This window comes from Lissotriton vulgaris, chromosome 1_2 (genome assembly GCF_964263255.1).
Source record: "Lissotriton vulgaris chromosome 1_2, aLisVul1.2, whole genome shotgun sequence".
Lineage (NCBI taxonomy): Eukaryota > Metazoa > Chordata > Amphibia > Caudata > Salamandridae > Lissotriton > Lissotriton vulgaris.
The window spans coordinates 268,576,781-268,598,685 of record NC_141686.1 but is presented as its reverse complement, the minus strand read 5'-3'; the positions used below and the strand labels follow the sequence as shown (position 1 = coordinate 268,598,685).

General features: G+C 45.7%; 1 protein-coding gene across 2 annotated transcripts in view; it reads left to right on the top strand.

The window, feature by feature from the left end:
* Positions 1 to 21,905, top strand: part of KDM4A (lysine demethylase 4A) — a 500,020-nt gene that overhangs the window by 26,140 nt on the left and 451,975 nt on the right. For both annotated transcript variants that reach the window (XM_086953195.1, XM_086953196.1), the window contains exon 3: positions 3,220 to 3,395. In XM_086953195.1, coding sequence (XP_086809321.1) covers positions 3,220 to 3,395 — 176 coding nt within the window. The remainder of the gene's footprint in view (positions 1 to 3,219; positions 3,396 to 21,905) is intronic.

The window sequence follows — 21,905 nt, the reverse complement described above, 5'->3', positions numbered from 1 at the left end:
CCGTCAGAGCAAATATCCTCAAGTTGTTTTTATTGGCAACACATAAAAACCATGTAGTCATTGGGGTGTTCCTGTCTGTGGTTGTGAAACTGCCTGTCAAAGCATGTGGTTGTTGCATGTTGAAGGTTGGATATTAGTCTGGGCCAATATATGAACTCGCCTTTGTCCATCAGGTTCACAACTACAGTTCCTTGTAACAATGATATGACAGGGCTCGAAAAAACATAAAAATTGTACTAGACCCAGTAATTTGAATAATCTAGTAGTCCTAACTGCAATATACTTGACCTGAGAAATGGTCCTAAATTGTGTGATCCTAGGCAAATATATTGTCTTATGGAGCCACCTTTTTCTTCATTATCACATGAGAGCACCTTCAAAAATGCAAGTTCACTATTTTTACTGTACAAAAAAACACTATTTACTTGACTAAATGTTTGCCACATGTATAATTTGAAATCGAGCCCACTTATAGGGTACACTTGATCTCTGGCTTGCCTCCTAGTTCACTAATAGCATTGTCTTCTGGGCAGGAGCAGGAATATTTCCCAGTTCATCTTTAAGAACTCACTTTTCATAAACCTATTACTAAAGCATGATGTGGTAGGGCACTGTCATTTGCAGATAGCACATTTTCTATTGAAATGGCCTCAGCTTTCCCACTAACATGTAGTTTTCCTGATAAAAATATATAGTGTAAAAACAATGTTTGGAAATTGAGTTTCAGCAAAAAATATTTAAAATGTGTCTTCATAACTAGTGAAATATTTTTAAAAAGTTTAAACAGTTCACTTATTAGCTATTTAAGCGTTGTGTTAGAAAAAAGCCTGAAAGCTTACAGCCTTTTATTTCACATGCTTTGCACAGCACGATTGTCTGACATCGGACAATGACAGTTCACTTTACAAAATCCTCTAACTTCAGTCGAGAAAGAAAAGTAAATGTAGGAAGACAAACTGACTTTTGATCTGTCTCTGAAAGTCGAGCAAATGTGACAAGATACCAGATTTAAAGGCATATTTACAGCTCATCGACTTTGCGAGCAAGCAGAACACCTGTTGTCAGCTCTCCAGAATGGGCAAGTATGCCCCACAAATAGCACGTCCTGAATAAATCTTGCTCTCCATAGTGAGTGGGCAAGTGAATTTTTCGAGCCATATGCATTTATTTACCAATAGCAATACCTCATTAAGAAAAGTGTTGCAACCTAAAACCCAGGGTTCGACTATCGGGCCGAGCATACTAGAACTCTGACTGTGAGTAAACTTTAGCTTGGGATTTAACCTCGAAGAACAAAGCTACCAGTTTCTTCCTAACCAGGCGCGAGTCCATTGCATGGGCAGTGCTATGGCAGTCCATTTATATCTCCAATCTTATTTGCCCTTCTTCTATATTAGTGCTTTGAAAGGATTCCAGAGAGAACGCTACATCTTGATATCAAAATATTAGGGCCCAATAAGTAAACAGAAGTTACATTTTTATGGATAACCCTGAAGATTACCCCACTATCTCCTCCAGCCTCCAACCCCACCCTTGCTTATACACCGAAAGATGAGGAAAGGACCCTATTTAAGGCGTACTCATGGACTGTTACACAGGAGAGCCTCTTCACTGTAGCAGAGAGTGAAACTGTCTCTACGTCTCCACCAATCAGTTCATAGACTTGAATTGAGGGGTGGGAAGGGCAAATTCCCATTCCCACTCTGGTTTGGTGTTTACTTGGGCACTTTCTTTCAGGTGAACATAGTTCTGCTTTCAAACAGCACTGTATACCCTTGCATTAACTCCAGTGGACACGCAAATTATCCATAAATTATTCTCAAAGTAATATTTCTCTTTTAGCACAAATACGACAGTGGGAGTGGGGATTGTAATTTCTACCCATTTTTAGTTTAAGCTGTAAGACGAAATCTGTCAAGGGAACAGATGAATTGTGCTGGATGGCAGTCATGGCGACATGTCCTTCACATCAGCTCTGAGAATGGGAGGGAGGGGGGAGCCTCAAATAAGTAATAAAAGCTTAGAAAGAAAAATGCAGCAGAGATTTATGTTATGTTACTTTATATAACACACAGCTTACCCAGGAGGGTAACCTAGCACAGATGCTGAAGCAGTATAGACCGAGCCAGGGTCGGGCTGGGTAAAGAGCTAGGGCTTTAGTTTTTGCGGAGTTAAAGAACTGAGGAGGTGCCTCCAATGTGCAGGGGCAGGTCGTTCCAGGCTCGAGGAGCGAGAAAGCACAACTGCAGGATCTGTTTCTGCGTACGTAGGGTGTTTGCATGAGTAGGAGTCGTCTGAGTGGAGGTGTCTGGTAGGTTTGTGGAAGTTTACAGGGTGCTCTAGTAATGTCTTGTGGGAATAAGAAGTGGCACGGGGCTGGTTGACGCTAGGCGAGCCAGGCATCCAGAGACCGTGATAGTGAAGGATGGGTTTTCGCCCTGTTTGATTTTGAGTTATCTCCCTGTTTTCTAAACCATAAGAAAACGTTGTTTATGTTCTGAGTACATTCTAGTGTGGAATTACAGGGTTGAGGAAAGTTAGCGATGTGCTGGTAGATGGTCTGGTATTTAGACTAATTCGTTTTTATAGTAATTGGGTGGGATAAAAATCAACTAAATTAACATATTGAGTTGACCTATCCCATCTAAAGTCAAAGAATTTCCAAGGTTGCCGATATTATTCACAGGGCAGGTGTCCTGTTCGAGGGGATCATGTGTACCGAATATAATCGATGACACTGTGAGGGAAGAATTCTCCTCCCGCCACTCCAGAAAGACATCATATGATTGCAAGCAGCAGTAGCAAGTTTCCTGGATGGCATTGAGAGCTCATGTGCGGTATAGAAGTGAGGCTTGTGCTGGGGAAATTACACTGTTATCCTCCTCTCCATACTTTACCTCTAACGATATTTCCATCAGTGAATCTTGATTTGCACGGGTGGAAGCTAAATCTGTCCTATTGTTTGTGGTGTTTTTCTACACTGTTTGGAGCAGGCGTTTGTCTTAGATTTTTCAGTGTTGAATGGTGGTGTCTCCCCAAGGAAGCTCACAAGGACCTAGGTGTTTCCCTCTGACTTCCCTTCATCTTCCTGTGGTTTTAAGCAAAACCTGTGAAGTAAGCTTTGTATAGCATATCTGGTAGTGCTGTGTCCAGCTGTTACCAGGTCAGACACCACACCACTTGCATTTTCTAACTAACCTGGAATTTGTTGAAATTTAGGTGGTTCCTCCCAAGGAGTGGAAGCCTCGACTCTCCTATGATGACATTGATGACCTGGTGATTCCGGCACCCATCCAGCAGTTGGTTACTGGCCAGTCTGGCCTTTTTACACAGTACAACATACAGAAGAAGCCAATGAGCTTACGGGAGTTCAGACGCATCGCCAACAGTGACAAGTAAGAACTACGAAAGAGGGATGTTCCTCTAACTCTTCTATTTGAGTAGGTCTGGATTAAAAAAAGTTTAACATAGGTAGTGTTGCTAGGTGGGAGGAAAGTGACCTTTGAACATCTTTCAGCAAAGCAATACACAAAGGGATATGCTCCCAGAATCCAACAAGATGGTAAATTAATATGTCCTACTCCAATCCAGTGAATTGGTGAATAGAATTTTAGCAGCTGGAAGAAGGGGTTCTGTGCAGGGATTACAGCAAGGAGTTACAGCAATCTGTATTTACTTGTAAGAAGGCCTTTGTGTACCAAATTGTTTTTTACGTTTAGCTTTCATATAATGCTGTACATCATTTGAATGTGTTCATTGCTCTATATCCGTGACCAATAAGAGTCACTTAGGCATCAATGAAGCAGCATGAGGTTAGGCATGGGAGCGTAAGTGAGCTCATGGGATGATTCCAGGGGTGTGGAATTTAATAAAATATCTACTTCTCCATGGGGCAGGTTGTCCTGTAACAAAATCCACTTGCACCTTTGGTGCCATGTAGTGCAGCGACAAAGATTGGTAGCAATCTCATTATAAGAGCTCTGATACAGCCTCTTTGATTATGCCAGGGCTCATACCATGGTAGTGTTTGAATACTTGTAATCCCCTTACGTTGCCATGTTTCCGCAGATCTACATACTGGGGCTGAAGGTAGTGGTAAGCAATAGTTCCAGGCTTAGAATGCCCTTTTGAGCCTGTACAAACCTACTAACTTGCATGTTTTAGGTGTTTTCAACAAAAAGTAAAACGTAAACTTGCAAACGCTCATATTTTTGCATAAGCAAATCTACACATGCATATTTGCTCATGCATTTTAGGAGTACTATTTCTTGTCGTACTTCTGTAAGTTCTTGGGAATTCACGAAAGCCGTATAGCTGCACTTAATACAAGGACAGATACCATGGGTTCACTTTTGTGACTATCTTTAATAGTTGTGCCCCTAATTTGGTCTGGCGTTGACCGTGACCTTTTGTGTTTATTAAAGTTCTCTCTCTTGCTCAAGGTTTTGCAAAAACCATGCTACTTGTCCCAAGGACAAAATACACATGATAACTTGTTGCCCTACCGCAGTGGTGGAGGTGGTTTAGGTTTATAACTGAAAGGATGCGATTTTGAGTACTTGTGGAATGTATTCAGGTCAGATGTGAATCTGATGGGGTGTTGGGTTAAGTTCCAGAAGCAGAGGCACATATCATGCAGGTTCACCGCCAAGATCTGCTCACTTTGTGTTTGTGTACTTCATCATATTTGCAAGAACATGCTTGACTGCGGTGTACATAGTACTTGCCTACTAAGTGGTCATATGTCATGACTGGCACAATCGGCCAGTCCTGACATTTTGTCTTTTAGCATTGCTGGGACTTTTAGTTTCACTTTTCCATTTGTGAGTATGGGCTAAAAAATCTGAGCATGTGAAGTACTGTTGGCTAAAATGTGAAGGGGTTCGTGTCTCACATGACATGGGGTCTCTTGGCAGCCATGGTATTACGGTCTGTTTGTTCTCTGACTATACAGGCTGCTGTGTGTTTCAAGCGTTTGAAGGTGATGCATATATGTATTGGAACTTGATAGGAGAACCAGCTGAGAGTTGAGAATAAGATGCCAGACCAGACAGGCAATTGGGCTTTCTCAGCTTTAGAGCCTGTGCAGGGTCCTGCATTATGCTACATATGGCAGGATCACAGTGAAAAGGGCGACCAATCCATGACTCTGGTCCAGCACCGGTGGTATGTGCTGTGGGGTTAAGAAGGGATCGCTGTGAAAAGGGCGAGCAGTCTGTTACTCTGGTCTAGCACAGGTAGTGTCTACTGCAGACTTAAAACAATACATAGTGTATGAAATGCAATGCATGAGGTGATGTATAGTACTTTGTTTTCCTGACTTTTTCGTAAGCCTTATTACTTTTTTTGTTTACTGTCTATTGTGGTGGCATAAAACCGATTTTATTCCCTATCTGTTACTTGGAAAAACTTCTAAATACCCGTGTTCTGCTGCGAATATTGTTTAAAACAAATTATGTGTATGTTCCTTCCTGAAATATCTTTTTAACCCCTTCGCTGCTGGCCCGTTTCCGCCGCTGTGCGGTAAACAAACAAACAGGGCGGGGCCGTGACAAACCCCAGCCGTCATCAGCACACGAGCACCGCGGAGCGTGACGGCTGGGGTTCGTCACCAGCATACAAGGGGTTAAATTTAGAGATATATAATTAAAATTTTACTGTGAGACCTCATTTTCTGTTTATTCTAGTATTGCATCTGATGAAATCATATTTTGGTACTAAAAACCCTTTGCCTGTGAAAGTCCTATTTTAATTCTCCTGAACAAAAAACAAAGCTGTCAGTGTTGCTAATGCACACTGCATCCTTAAGGCTTCATTATGTAGGAATGCAGAGCGTTGGCAGTCAGTGCAGCTCATTGTGACGCCATGACCAGAGTATCCGTCTAAACTGATAGTCTTTCTGTGCTCTGGTTTAAATGTTGATGATACTCCTGTTCCAAAACTAAGATTCCAAGGATGGCATATTCTTTCACATTCTTAAGAGTTAAACTAGCAAAGCTGTCCCTTTAACTAACCTCTTCCTGCTATGGCTGTTTGGTCTCATAATGGGATTGTGTGTGGAGTTTTTCTTTCCACATGTTTACTCTTGGGAGTTGAAGGTACCCTCACCCAACATATAAACAACTTTCAGGATTGAGTTTTGAGAGCGAGTATGTACACGCTGCCTCGTCTATTGGGGACAAAGCCAACCTGCATGATGGAAAGATGCTACCTTGTGCAGCACATTCACGGGTCCAAATAGCAACAAGTTATATTTATGAATTGTGATTTGTCGGAGAATGATCTTCAATGCAATTATGTATATATAATTTCTTGTAAGAGATTATTTTGCTAAAGTGTAAATATAAATAGTGTAATACTAATAAAGACACATGCGCGCGCACACACACACACACACACCCCAGCAACCCTCTGCTCACATTCACAAACACACCATTATCCCTCCACCTAAGCCCTTTTTTTGCACACAACCCACACAGGCCAGGCAACGTACCACAATTTCCGAACCTGGAACATCCTTCAACGTGAGAGCCTGGAGGCATTCTACAAAAGAGTGCAGTTAAAAAAGGCCTGTGTTCTTGGACTCCTAATGCAGCGTAGCCTCTGCCATTCTCCACATAGCATGGTTTGGGGAGCAGTAGCCACTCTCGCTCACTAAAGTTGTTTTGGGTTTCCCTTGACACCGGATCATCTTCCAAGATGGGGAACTTGTCTGATTGCTGAGTTCACTGGAGGAAAATTACTTTGCTCAATTGGCAAACAAACTGGGCACACCAGCCCTCCCTATTCCAAGCCATGCATGAATACTTTTTTTGCACAGTATGCCAGACTGGATCAAAATCAGTGACATCTGGCAAGTCACCCTGTCACCAAGACAAAGATGGCATTTTTGATGGCTGAAGGCCTCTACTAGTTAAAGGGTATTTCCCTTGACCAAAGAGTACCTGTGCCACATTTGAGTGGATACGCCCACCCCAGCAAATCTTCACTACAATTGGACATCATTGATCTTCAGCCCCTTAATTTTTGGTCCTGGCTGGATCCTGTTAAACCATGCGCAGAAGTCTTTCGGCACTCTAAAGTTTTATATTTACGTGTTGAGACCTTTCTTGTGTGGGTGGTGGAATCTTAGGTGCTGGGATTGTACCGTTTTTTCTTTACTGTTCTCTAGAGACCACTCACACAGAGGAACAGTTTGATTTTATCAAAGTTCCCTTGTGCTATTGTTTTCATGTGGCGAAGGGTATGAGGGCATGATCTGAGAAGGCATTCACTATATGCTCATATTTACTGACTTCCAGATTATAGGAGATTAGAAAAAAGTCTAGCCTTGATGATGAATCCTATTTCGCCGAATAACAAGAGTACTCACGTTTTATTGAGCCGCCAGTTATCAAGAATATCTAAATCTGTCTTACAGCTCAACAGAGCGGTGGCTACTTGTTGTTTATTTTGCCTTCAGTCTTGTTTAGTTGAATCAACCACAGGGTTTAGCAAAAAATTAAACCCCCCCCCCCCACCCCCCACCCCACCATATGATCTGACGAGGTATACCTGACAGTGCTTGTTTTATCTGTAAAATGGGGAGCGGGTCATCCACGATTGGTGCATAGATTGTAGCAAGTATCAGGCTTGTGTGGTTTAATTATCCCATGCAAGAATGTCCATCTGCCATTCGTATCTGAATGTGATGCTTGATCATGAAATTGGACATGCTTGTCTATATAGATGCTCACGCCTCTCTGAGCTGTCCCTGACACAGATGAACAATAGAAACCCGCCCAATTTTTAAACATTTTACTAGCATCTGCTAAAGCTCGAACGTGCGTCTCTTGTATAAAGATCACATCATGGTGGTGACCTTTTAGCCAGCTCTCTATTGCACAACTTTTATGCATATTGTTCAAACCGTTAACATTCAGAGACCGAATCAACAGTTTATTCCTAATTATGATATATTTAAAAATAGGAAAATATAGCCTGTTTTGTCCACAGGCCCAAGACATCCCGTCTAAAGTGCAATTTGTGCTACCTGTGCAAAATGCATTTCTAAAGTGCGACTTGTGCAAAATGCATAGATGAGAGACCGCTTAGATTATTGAATCTTTTCTCCCAATAAGGCAGTAGCGACTAGATTATACTCTAAAACACATGCCATTTAAGTTGTGCAGACTGCGCAAATATACCACGTCTACTATGACAATTGTGCAAATCATACAATGAAGTGCAAATCACGCTTAGATTGTTGAATCTTTTCTCCCAATTAAACAGTAGCGACTAGATTATACTCTAAAACACAGGCCATTTAAGGTGTGCAAATTGCGCAGATATACCACATCTACTATGACAATTGTGCAAATCATACAATAAAGTGCAAATCGCGCATTTAGACCAGTATACTACAGTACAGTTTGTATCAATTGTGCAAAAGACTATTTAAAGTGCAAAACAGGCAGCCATTAGACCAATCGGACCTAAATACTACAGTACAAATTATATAAATTATGTGAGACAAGCACTAAAGTGCATTAATGTGCAGTATTCAGTGTGCAATATGTCAATTCTTTAAGACAGCATTTTTCCTTAGTAACATTACGTATCCTCTTCTTTGACTTATTTGTCTATGAACTCTTCTTTTTCTAACTGCTTCTCCCCACCACAACCCCTATAGCAACTGCTAGCTTGTCTCTTCCAGGTCAGTCGCTGTATGTTGGCCTGTGACGGCACGGATAGAGACTAACACACGTGTGATCACTTATACATGTGTCTGAGGGTCCCCTTATGTCTGTTGTGCCACCGCCCATCGCCTCTTGTTGAATATGCCCTTCGGTGTACAGCAAACCCTAGGGCAGTCAGCATTAACACTGTTGTGACAGATTCACCCAAAACAGCTTCAAACACCTGCCCTGGCGCTACTTATGTGACTGCACAGTGGTTACAGTGATGGCATCGCCATAAAGTCCTGTGTGTTTACCGCACTTTAAAGGCTGAAAGTAGCGGTTTGCTTGGGCTGCGGACTTAGGGGCCAACGTCAGTCAGCCATCTTAATTGTTCAGAAATTCCAAACTCCATTTTGTGTGATATATGATAGAGGAATAGGATAACATAATAATGGTACATGTCGTTCCTACTGATTGTAAAATACCAGCAGATACCCTTGGATAGAAATCCCAAATATCTCACGTGTATTCATGACCATCATGGGGAGTAGATGGAGGTGACATGATCTGCAAAGAAGGCTCTGTAACAAACCAGCATTGAGTCCACAACGTGCTCTTCAGGGTTGTAGAAAATACTGATTATGTTGAAATGCTTTTACCCTTGATGATGTTTTGACTAGAAGGCAATCTTGGATTTGCGTTCTGTGCTGCTAGTCAATGGGTCTCAACCGAAAGGGGGAAGGGGACCCCGCTATATAAACAAGCATTTGCAATTCAATAGGTCTCGCATTTGCGAGAGTTTGAGCTCTTAGCATTGTAAATGACAGTGCCTTTTATTTATGTTTTAAAAAACAAAACTTAAATGAAAAGCATTGTCATTTACAATGCCAATAGCTCAAACTTGTATAAATGCGAGACCTATTGCATTGCAAATGCTTGTTCTTCTATACAGCGGCTAACATCTGTTTTGCGCCCGAATAACCACATAATCGCTCACCCCTTTAGTTTGATATTTCAGGCTATCATCGCGTAGCCCCAGTCAGACAAAGCTTGGGGTCTCCGCGATTAGTTATCCAGGATGTTTTTTAATTTGATTTAATTCCAAAATGGGCGTATGATCGGACAGTCCCACCATATGTGACTAAAATCTCCTAGGAGACCGCACCCCCTCCAACAGAGGTCTGGCGTGTGTGGGAACATCTATTTTTTTTTTTTGCTTGGTGGGGTACAGATACCAGTCATACGTGACCTTGTAATGGGCTTCCCTCATGTCTATTGAGTGATTACATTTTGCAATATCTCCCCATAGATGTGTCCATTATTTCTCTGGCATGTCCATCTGTGGCACCTGTTCCCACATTGTTTTATGTTGTGACGTGTATAGGGTATATAATAACAGAGAATATAAAAAGGAGATGGACCCTTTGGTAGTCCCACCTTGCTTAACAAATCGTTCTATGGGGGTAAACTACCTAGTGGCTGCTGCTCTGTACTGGGGTTGTTGTACCCAGTGTTTCAACTGATTGTTATGGTATTATTAAGAGTCCAACAGATGGAAGTCTCTTTTGCAATTCTCAAATCTTAGGATGTTCCAATTATGAAAGAGAACTGATATTTTCAGACAACCACCCTCCTTCCACATGTGAAAGGGGCCCTGTTCTAATGCATGGGGGAAAACTGGGTTAAAATGTATGGCTGGATAAGGGGAGGGAAAGGTCGTCCACTTTACTTGGTTATTTACCTCATCTCATACTTTCAGGGGAGTTTGTGTGGGTGTGCTGAGGTAAGCATTTGGAGGTCTTTCTGTATTAGGTTTCCACAGAACGTCCCATATGACCCTCCCCACTATGGCCCTGTCCATATGTAACCAGTGTTGTTGGATGCTTTGAGAGACTTCTCGGCAATCGCTCTTAAGGATACACTTTATAATAAAAATGAAAATCTGGGAGGGTGTATGTGCTATAGGCACTCCTATGTATTGGGACCACGTGATAACCGTTGACTACCATTGTTTTAATTGACTGTGTTTTAAGTTACTCTAGCTTGAATGTACGACCTCATTTTTTCTGCATGTGCTTTTTGCATTGAGATTCCATTTCGTGTCTCCTTGTAGCCTCAGAGTGGGAGCGTTTCACAGAGTGGATCAGCCTTGCCAGGAACAGAACATGTGGGATGTGCGTTTCAAGGCATAAGAGAGGTGTAGAATGAACTCTGTCTCGGAGTGTAGTTTTATAGGCAGAGGTGGACACATGTGCATTATGTTGTACATTAGGAAATGTTATGAAGTTTGTTCTTTTAGCTAAACTCCACCTTGAATTCTGACTCTGTCTAGCTTGAGCTCTGCGCACACACACACACACAGGCCCCCAGGTTACTCATGGTATTTAGGGTAGTCACGTTCAAGATTCTTTTCTGCACTTTTTAAGATGTTTTCTACTTTAGCAAGCTTCACTAAGATAAGGGGCTGGAACATGTGGGAGCACAAAAGAATATGTGAGAACTCCTTTGCCTTTGGAATGCATGTGGGGGTTTGGCCAACTCAAGTAAGTTTCCTTGGCGCAGAGGAGGTCTTCTCGGAAACTTCTAGTGCATTGAGAATATGATCAAACTGGGGTTTCCTGGCTCGGAAGCAGGATTTTTACCTGAAGGTCGGATGCGTGTACTCCTGGCCCCAGTGCTGTGAATCTCCCAGTCTTGTGTGGGCTAAGATAAAGTTATTGCAGCCGGTGAGGTATTTTATCTGATTATTGGCATTGTGAAGTGTGTATGTGTGTCTGTGTGCATATTCAGGTCTCCAGTGGTTATAATCATCTGATGTATTCTGTGTATATATTTTATATCTTTTTATACTTTCCTTTGACAGGGTTTATTCCGTGTGTCTGATTACTTGCACTTAACAGTTCTCATTTCTTGCAGTGGACGTCCAGTATTATCTTTATTATCTGCTTGCATTTTATCCTATGGTATTTAACAGTTGCCTTTGCTTACTTGTGTTTTTATTGCTTGTGTATATATATATATATATTGTTTACCAATCCGATTCCCATGCGATAGAAGGAAGGCACTGACTCCGTGAATTTAACTCAAGAAATTTTTTTTATCCGACATGCTGCACAGACGCGTTTCGGCGGCAGCCTCCGCCTTGCTCACTTGTATATCTATATATATCATCAGTGAGCAAGGGCACGGACGTGCCCGAAACGCGTCTGACGATATGCACCACTAAATATGCATAAATAAAAGCAACCGAACAAAGAAGTCTGACTCTGGCGATTTTATTGTTGCTGTCTGCGTACCTGTCTGTGCACGAAGCACGCTGAGGGCAAGTTGGATTTTATATATATATATATATATATATATATATATATATATACGTTTGCATATTGTTTCATTTTACATCTGAGAAAACCTTTCTGTTAGAGAGTGTTGCACAAATAAAACCCCACACTTTATTCTGAAAGCTGTCTTTTGGTGTGCCTCATTTTATGAGAGTGAAACCCCTTTTCAGGGGTTTTCTTGCTTTGCCATGTGTGTGCCTCGATGTGGGAGTGCTGTATTTCTTTTATTTGGGAGTTCAAAGCAAGTAGGAGTGCCAGCCCTTCTCGATAGTCGAAGGACTGGGGTTTTGCCAAATTAAGCGAGTTATGAGAGTGCGGAGAGACGGGAGAAAGTCGAATTATGGCAGACTTGGAAAAAGATAAAGAACCCTAGGTAAGATAGTCATCTTAACCGCATTAATGCGGCCTGCCATGATGTAAAAAGAGGAGACCATCGTCTAAGGTCTGCTTTTCAATTTCTGAAGGAGTGGAGGGAAATTGGCCTTATAGATTTGGGGTTAATCCCATGTCCTAAATAGGTTATATCCTTCTTTGCCCATTGGAATTGCGAAGTTGTCACTAATGACTACATATCTCTTGGGGGCAGTATTAAATTAAGGAATGAGGATTTAGTCGTGTTGACGCGAAAGCCTGATATTGTTTCGAATTTGCCCAGCTCTGCCGAAAGGGTCGCTAGAGAAGAGGCCGGGTTAGTAAGGGTTAAGAGGTTATCCTCTCCGAATAATGATATTTTATGCTCTGTTCTCCCAAAGGTGATACCCCAAATCGATGAGTTAACCCGGATCTGAGCACCTAAGGGTTCAATGCTCAAAGCGAATAATAGCAGAGATAAGGGCGTCCCTGTCTCGTCCCTCTCCCAAGTTGAAAGAGGGTGCAGCTGTACCCATTCACTAATACTCTCTACCTCGGGTCTACTGGGTACCCGGGACCAGCGGCGCTGAGGTGAGTTAGCTGGACTCGGATCTGAGTTCATGGGCCCTAAGAACCGGCGCCCTGAGAAACTGTTGCAACTACAAGAGGAGGAGCCGAACCAGCCACAGCCTCTACAATATCATTCCAGCACAAGTAGGATGTGCAATGACAGGGGTGCTATAACAGACACCACCTGTTCCTGGGGAGCATAACTGCCAGAGCTCTAAAACGAGGGGCTACCTGCTACAACCCAACCTAGAGGATCTAAAATCCCCAATCAAAACTCACCGGTGTGTGTTGAGTCTGGCAAAGCGTACCGACCTCTGCTTCAGTCAGTGGGAAGTAGCTATGAAGGTCCTCCACCCCAATCGGCCGGGGACTTTCTGCTAGCAAGACAGAGGGTGCAGTAGGTCGTTCTCCTTGGTACGTCGTCAGATAGGCGCTGGCTAGCACCAGGGAGTCACTGCTTGCAGGGAACTTGCAGAGGGACACCGTCACCGGCCAGCTGGGAAGGGTATCCGAACCAGGAACTAAAATGTAGAGCAAAAATGTGTTTGTAGACAATTACGGCAGAGAGTGGCAGCAATGTCAGAGGTCAAGAGCCACACACACAGCAAGAGGAGAAAGGTCTATCCGCACCATGGAGCGAATGCTGACATTAGACAGGAATACAGTCCTCAGCCGAATGGTGACCGACTGAGAAATAAATTGAGAGCCATGAAAAGGGCACAGAGGAAAGTGATAAGTACAGCGGTTATTACAGCCATTGGTATATCCCATAAGCTGTGGAAACATAAGATATATACGTCGCCAGGACACAAGCAAACTATCCCCGGCATGAGAAGAGGAAATGGAGAGGGAGAGGGAGAGCGAAGATCGACGGAGGGCTGTGAACTGGAGACCATTCAAATGTGCTGAGCGAGAGAGAAAAAGAAGCAGGAGCCAGACATATGACAAAGTCAACTTACGGGCAGACCGTTCCCCAGCATCAAAGGAGGGGAGATAAAGACAAATGCAAAAGTTATCGAACCTCAGGTCTCCGAACTCCGATGGAAGCTGGAGTCCAGCAGCCAGTTCGTGAAGTCGTCAGTGATCAAGGAGCTGCATTCTCACACCAAATGTAGAAGCTGAAGTAATAAATAATAAATATTACCACACATACAACTCTGTCAGCACAAAAGATAGCCAGGTTTATTGGAGACTAACAAACAGTGGATTAACATGCAGCACAGAGACATCAGCAAAGTCACTGAATGTCCAAAGAGGTGACGTGTCTGACAGTTTTTATAGGCCCAAACCGCAAAAGATGTAGCATCATAACAGACGTAGTATAAATTAAGCATAGTTCATTTGACCAATTAGCAAAAGCCTAAGCTGCGCTATACCATTTAAGGTCCGAAATGTACTGTTGCTGACCACGTGACCCAAGTGGGCAGCTTCTGGGACTTTCCACTGTAATGTAAGATATAAGTATGGTGTTTTTCCAGTTAATATTTGCAACATAATAGTAATGACTAGAAACATGTTGCGAAATGAGATGTGCTGAAATGTTCGTGCCTAAGCGAGCATCTTCCTTTGTCACGTATCTCTTTTGAGCAAGCCTTGCGTTACTAAAGCTGTTTCTCGGAAGCCAAGGTATAAGCGTTTAGTGTTGAGAATATTATGTCAACTTAACATGGCCTAGAATCTTACAGCATTTGGTATCATACAAGAAAGATGGCTACTACAGCTCAAATCATAGCAACAAATTCTTCACAGAAGCCAAAACGTGTTAAAGTTAGGAAGAGGAGGGACTAGTCCACTCGGTCAAACACTTTTTCTGCACCGAGTCCCAGAGCACTGCCGGGATTTATTGTTCGTGGTATTCTCTATGAAGTGGCGCACATGTCTCACATTATCGTGAGTTTTCGAGCCCTTTATAAAGCCCGATTTAGCTTGGTGGATCAAGTCCGGCATCAAGCGGTCAATACGGGAAGCTAAGATCTTTGTATATATGTTCGAGTCTAAATTGAGCAAGGCTATGGGTCTGGATGAGCTACAGTAGCTTTAATCTTTTCCTGGTTTCTTGATAACTCTTACCAAAGCCTCAGTCATAGATGGAGTAAGGGAGCCTTGAGTAGTAAATTGCCGGAATAGAGGGGTCAAATGAGCAACCAGGTCCCCACTAAAGGTTTTAGAATGAAGAGCTGTGAGAACATCTGGTCCAGAGGCTTTATGAAGTTTTAGAGAGTTAATTGCGTTGCGCACCTCGTCTTCAGAGATAGGTTCTCGCAGCACTTTGTTTTGGGCCTCTGTGACCTGTGGGAGTTGCACATTCTTCAAATATTCTGTCTGGATTGGGGAGCTACTTGTTCTCCTGTCTATAGTTCATCATGAAAGTGTTTGAAGACTCATGCCTTCTCTGTTTCAGAGGCTGCCATCTGTTCCTTCTGTGTGTGTATATCCCCAATATAATTATTTTTCAGACCTGGTTCGTAATTGACTCGCTAGGTGTGTACCGACTTTGTTTCCCACTAAATAGGAGTTCTGTGGAAGAATGAGAAGAGTGAACACTGCCCTGTGTTATATCGTATGTAGTTTACATCTTGCGGCAGTGACATTCCTCTAGAGAGCTAATGTCAGATTTGCCTTGTGTGCCTGCTCTAGCTGGCATAATTCCGTTTCAAGTAACGCCCGTTCGGAGGCTCTTTGTTTATTATGGGCGGAATGCAGGGCTTTACATTTACCCCTAATACATGCTTTAAACACAGCCCAGTAATTGGATGGAGATGTGTCCTGAGGGATATTAACCTCTTCCACGCTGGGCTAATTCCCCGGCGGTGCTGGGGGGGAAAGGGTCCACGCGCGGTGCTGCGGTGCTTGTGACGAGGCCAGCTTGTCATGCTGCACAGTGGAGCTGTGCTCATGACGAGCTGAGCTCGTCATGAACCGCCCGCTCCCATGGAACGCCCGCACAGGCGGGGAATTAGCCCAGCGTTTGCCATCCGAGGCTGTTATGACGAGCTCAGCTCGTCATGAGCCCAGCTCCACTGTGCCTCATGACGAGCTGAGCTCGTCATAAGCACGCAAGGGGTTAATCTCAAACTATTCCCTGATTGCTTTCCAAAGATCGGCACGGAACAGGCGATCACGTGTTAGACCCTTAATATTCCCTGTGAGTGTAGTGATCACCATGGTTGATGTGATTTGCTGCGCTTCCCTGCAATGCTCTCCTGCCCTCCTCCACAGCAAAAAACCAGTACCGCAGTGTCCCTCATTCTCCCTGTCTTGTCTTCCCCCCCCCCACGTGTTCTCTCCTCCTCCTCCCCCCACGAGTTCCATTCCCAAATTCCTTCCTATCAGAAGCCCGTCAGTGCAAACCACCCACTGCAGTAATACATTTTAAAAAAACAAACACAAACATTTTATCCCAAAACTTTTTTTCTTAGAGAGAAAAACACATGTTGGATGAATCGGTCTAATACCGCTACCGATTTCCCTCAAGGAGTAGAAGGATTATAGCGTTCTTACAAAGGCATCGGAACAGAGTTAGGTAGGCGGCAACAGCAGTGCCATTTAAACCTTTGGGGCTTTTCAAATCAGTCAAACGATATACAGGCATCTGCGAGTTTCCGAATGTTCTGCAGTTGACAGACCCCACTGGATCTGCCAATGGGAAAGTGCCAATCAGCCGCTCAAGATCATGTGGGTGTTCTAGTGGCTGAAAACCCGGAAGAGCAGGGTGGCCTCTCCTATTGTTTCTTTTTGGCCTGCCATGGACGGCATTGCTCCAGCAATTGACCTGCGTTGTATGGGCTATGTGACAAGTCCAGTGTCCCCTCCAATGGGGACCCTGTTGATTGTGGCATATCTAGTAGCTTCATTGCCTCTTCTGGATTGGTGGCATGGTGGGACTTGTGGAGCTCAAATGCAAACTCAAAAGGATATGTCCAGCAATATTGGATATGTTCTTCATTTAATTTGTCAGTCATTGGGCAGAATTGTTAGCATCTAAGCAGTGTCGCCAGAGCAATGTACTGGAAGAGGGTGCAGGAAGCCCCCTGAAAGGTGACAGTCAGCCTTCTTGGCCGCCAACAAGATGGCTTCCTTAGTCTTAAACGTGTACAGCTTAGGACATCAGTTGCGTCCCTTATCTCATCTCAGCGGAGGGCCCCCTCTATGAACTCTGTCAATCTTCATTTCTAGAGGCGAATCTTTTAACGAGGTTTCAAAGTCCAGGCCCTCAACTCGCTCCTCCACGCCTCGTATTCATATATTCTCTCATCTTGATCTGTTTTCCAGGTATTTGCAGTTAAGAATCGCCGTCTGAAGATGTTGGCGCAGCATACATGTCTTTTCCTCCACTTGACCGGTGCATTGTTCCAGGTCCATTGACGTGATCTCGAGGTCCAAGACTCTGGCACCCACCAAATCCACATCTTGTTGTGGAGTGACCAGTTTTCTGTGCAGGTCTGAATGCAGGGAGTCTAAGGACGCGGTCAAATCAGTTTTAATTTACTCTCGGAGTTCCTTCTTGAAATCTTGGAGGGATGCCAGATACTCTTCCTTCGTGAGTGACATGTTGGCTGGGCCTGGAGCACTTATTGCCTTATCTTTTGATTCTCCTAGGGAGAAATAGCTGGATACCTAGTTGGATTCTTGCTTCTTCGAAGGCATAGAGGATGGTAATTCAGGTATGGATAGGGTGTTGATTCAGAAGGCCGTTTGGCCCCCCTTCAAGCAGTTGACCCCTCCTGTGGTATGCCTTTGCTGTTTAAAAGTTGCTTTCAGACGCACCTCCCTTCTGAACCCCTTCTGAACGGAAGCCAAGGTATTGCACAGGTGTCCTGATCCTTGGGAGTAGCGTCAAAGACGTTACACTTTTTCCCCCTCAAGGGGGGCGTACCCCTCCCTATCTTGAATTTGCCTGGATAGATTGTGGACTAAGAATTGGTCTGGGATCTGCAAGTTATGAGCTGGTCTCCACCCCTAGAGCATCCCCATCAGTCCACAACGAAGGCCCAAACTCATGACTATGATCTCTGTAAGGCCTTCTCCCCGGTATACTTCATAATCCTGTCTGGCAATTTATGTTGCACGGGGGGGGAGGGTAATGGGGGGTGATGCTCGAGGTCCAACTGGTCTACGGTTTACAGTAGTCCCTCAGCATAGTGCTTCCATGAGGGAGCCAGTGGGGCCTCCCTCTGTTCTCCCTAGTTTGATCGTCTGGCACCCTGCAGCGCCATATTGAGGTGAGGCATGTCTTATCTCCAGCTCCTGAACACCAGCTCCTCATACACTCTGACCGGATCGACAGTAACAAGGAGTCACTGCAACACTTCTACTGCCCCCGCCACCTCCTCATTGGTCGAGGACAACAGGCAATGGGGATCGCCGCTCTTTGACGTCACAAAACAGGTGGCCCACTACCGGGTGCCACTCGACGGGTCTCTGGTCGCTACCCCGCAGGTCTCACAGCGGGTCCGCTTCCCGCACCGTCCGTCTGGGCAGAGTCCCACAGCATGGAGGCCAGACTGGGGTTGTGTGGGGGAAAGAGAGGTTCTAGTGAACGAGAAGCCCTGTGAGCTCTCGGTGACCGCTCCGACCACCGCCTCACCACTTGCCCCGAGGCTGGGCTCTCTACTATTCTCTGTGATATTGGGCCATCAAGGCCAGCCCAGGGCCTCCACACACCGTCCGACACTTTACGGACAGTTAATAGAGCCATTCAGCTCAGTACACCTGTATTTGCTGTGAGTTTAAGGCTGGTAGCGGAGCCGAAACGATTCAGGTCCGTTCAGCCAACCCCCCCCTCCCTTTAATACCTTTTACACCCTGTGTTGTTAAGCAGTATAACTGCAGCACCTACCAAAGCACTTAATAACCCGATCTGACCATTCCATGTTCTTGGATTCCCAGGACTTACGATTACTCCTGTCTAGGAAGCAGGGCTCTTATGTTGTTAACTCACTTTACACTGCAGGCTTCTGTGAAGTGATCAACAAGTTTGTAGCTAAACCCTGAAAAGTGTCTCCGTCCAAGGAAAGCCGCAACTCTGATATTCTCCTCCTTCAGTGTGAGTTGTATAGAGTTTTGCTCTCTGAAAGTAGATCTATTGGGCTTGTGGTGAGAACTATCCATGTCACGCCATAAAACACTTCACCAAATCTTCTACTCTTAAGCTTATGACACTGCACCAGCACTCCCGTTCTTAGGCTTACTTTGTGATGGCCTAGAAAGCATCCCTATAGGAGCATTATCCCCCTCCTACAGAAGGATCATGGGTCATAGGAGTATCTTCAGTGCCCCCCACTGTGCTGCTTTAAGTGCATACATTAACTTTAAAATGTTACAAGTTAGTGTATGAGTCATAGACAGCTCAACTCTGAAGCTTGAAGGGAGTGGCCAAGCTGCTGACTAAGTTGGCTGCGTAGCGTTGCAGCTCCGCCGGCCTACTCACCATCCTGGGCCCCTACAGAACATAAACAGCCATTCAATCCCAACCCATATCAATAACGCAACCCTGCGGGCCCGGGCAAATCTTTTTGAGAGCAGCGGAAGCATGGAGACTGCTGCGAGCCCCGTTGCCATCGCTGGGCTGTTGTGGTGCGGAGGCCCGGCTGGGACCTGAGGTTACTAGTGACGGCTGAGTTGCGGGGTACTGTACCAGAGGTGGGCACACCTTAAAGACTGGTAAGGCCGGCTCGCGTTTCCCCCAAGAGGCCCTGTGATAAGAATCCTTGGGCGAGCCTTGGGGACTGCCATCGGGCTAAGCTCGTCCAGCCGGAGCGGGGTTCGCTGCCCCTCCTTGCCTATCTTCTTTATTTTCAGCTGCCCTGCAGACCAGGACCCGCGTGCGGGGGCCCAGGGAGCGGCGCCTACAATGCTGGGCCTAGAACCTGGATGTTGTGGTCGGCGGGAGGGCCTGCCATAATTATATCCATGGGGCAGCAGCATCTGGGAGTGGGCCTGGAGAGCACTTGGAGATTCCATACGTGGATGTACATTCTTGAAAACTGGACAGAGGACTGTGCCGGAGGTGCACATTATCTGGCCACGCCTGGTGACCGATGAGGGAGGACTGCTGCTGTGCCCTTTCCTCCCCCACCCGACTGGGTCAGTGATACCCACTGAAAGCCTGCGAGGACAGGACAGTGCACTTTGCTGGCCCCACTCCGGATTCCCACATCTATCCCACGGAGGACAAGCCCACCCTGTGGCTAGGCTGGAAACCCCTACAGCAGTCTCTGCCCTGGACTGGTTGCTGCTGGCACCCCCTTGCTGGCCGGACATGGTCTGGGGAGATCCATAGCAATGACGGTTACAATTTGAAAAGAGCAGTGGGGGGCATTGGCCTGGATATGGCGGAGGGAGGTAGTGTGCCGAATCCCCGTGCTGTAGTGCGGACGCCCTCACGACGGAACTCAGGGCGGGCATTTGGGCCCTGGATAGCCGTTTAGTTATGTTGTGTAAGCGAATGGACACAATGGGCGCTCGGCTGGACCACCACGAGAAACAACGAGGATGAGGGCAGAATTTCGGATGTGGACAGTGGGGCGGCCCAGGCGACCAAGAAACTTGAACGTATGAAGATGCTCCTAAAACTATTGCTTTAATGAATGAGGGCCTAGAGGCGCATGGCAGGCGTAACAACATCCGCATACTGGGTTATTCCAGTATCCACGAAGACAGGTCGGTTAGATCAGTTCGTGGATAAGCCCCTGACCTATCTTCTTCTTTTTTTTCGGCAAGGACTTTGTCACACCCACATTTGTAGTTGAGAGGGCCCACGGCTTCCTTGGGCCACGCCCGAATCCAGGATGTCCACCGCGTCCACTCATCGCCCGCCGTCTGAATTTACGGGACTGTGACACTGCCTTGCGCCTGGCCAGGGAAAAAGCGCCGCTCAGCTGACAGGGTTCATCGATCTCTATCCACCCGGGATTCACAGCAGTGATCCAGGAAGCCCGCAGAAAATACTCCGGTGTTAACTCCATATTGTGCAACCTGGGCCTCAGCAATGGGATGCTGTATCCTGTGCGCTTGGAGTTCGAGTCAATGGCAAAGTTTTGACTTTGACACTAAAGCGGCAGTGCAGGAGTTCTGTTGTATGTACTCCGGATTGCGAGCTGCACACCGTAGTATTTCCCCTGATGATCCACCGCCTGTTGCCAACTCTGGCGCCAGCAGTGACCTTGTCTCTGGACTCACCAGTTTGACTCTGCTTATGTTGGGCTACGTATTGTACCTTTTGCGAGTTGCGCATGATGTTGCATAGTCACTTATGTCATGGCTGGTACCTACTGGCGTGGGGTGGAAACCCACCCACCCCAACAAACCAAGCTCGGAACCTCCGCATCATCCTTGACTCCTCCCTCTCCATGAACTAGCAGATCAACGCCGCCACCTCCACTAGTTTCAACTGTCTTCACATCCTCCGTAAGTCCTTCAAGTGGATTCCCCCCCCCCCCACCCCCCCCCCCCGACTGCAGAAAGACTGTCATCCACGCACTCATCACCAGCAGACTTGACTACGGCAATGCCCTCTACGCCGGAATCAACAATACTCTGCTGCACAGGCTCCAGACCATCCAGAACGCTGCAGCCAAACTCGTCCTCGAGACTCCACACCATGAGCACATGACCCAACACCTACGCAGCCTCCACTGGCTCCCCGTCGAGAAGAGGGTCACCTTCAAACTCCTCACCCATGCCAACAAATCCCTCCACAACATCGGACCCAAATACCTCAACGAGAGAGTAACCTTCCACGTACCCAAGAGGAACCTCCGCTCCGCGGACCTCGCCCTGGCAGAGGTCCCCCATATCCGCAGAAATCGAACCGGCTGGAGAGCTTCCTCATACACCGCAGCCAAAACCTGGCACAAGCTCACTGTGATCATCAGATGCTCCCCGACCCTGCACACGTTCAGGAAGGACCTTAAGACCTGGCTTTGTGACTGATCCGGAACCGCCTCCTTTCCCCCCACAGCGCCTTGAGACCCTCACGGGTGAG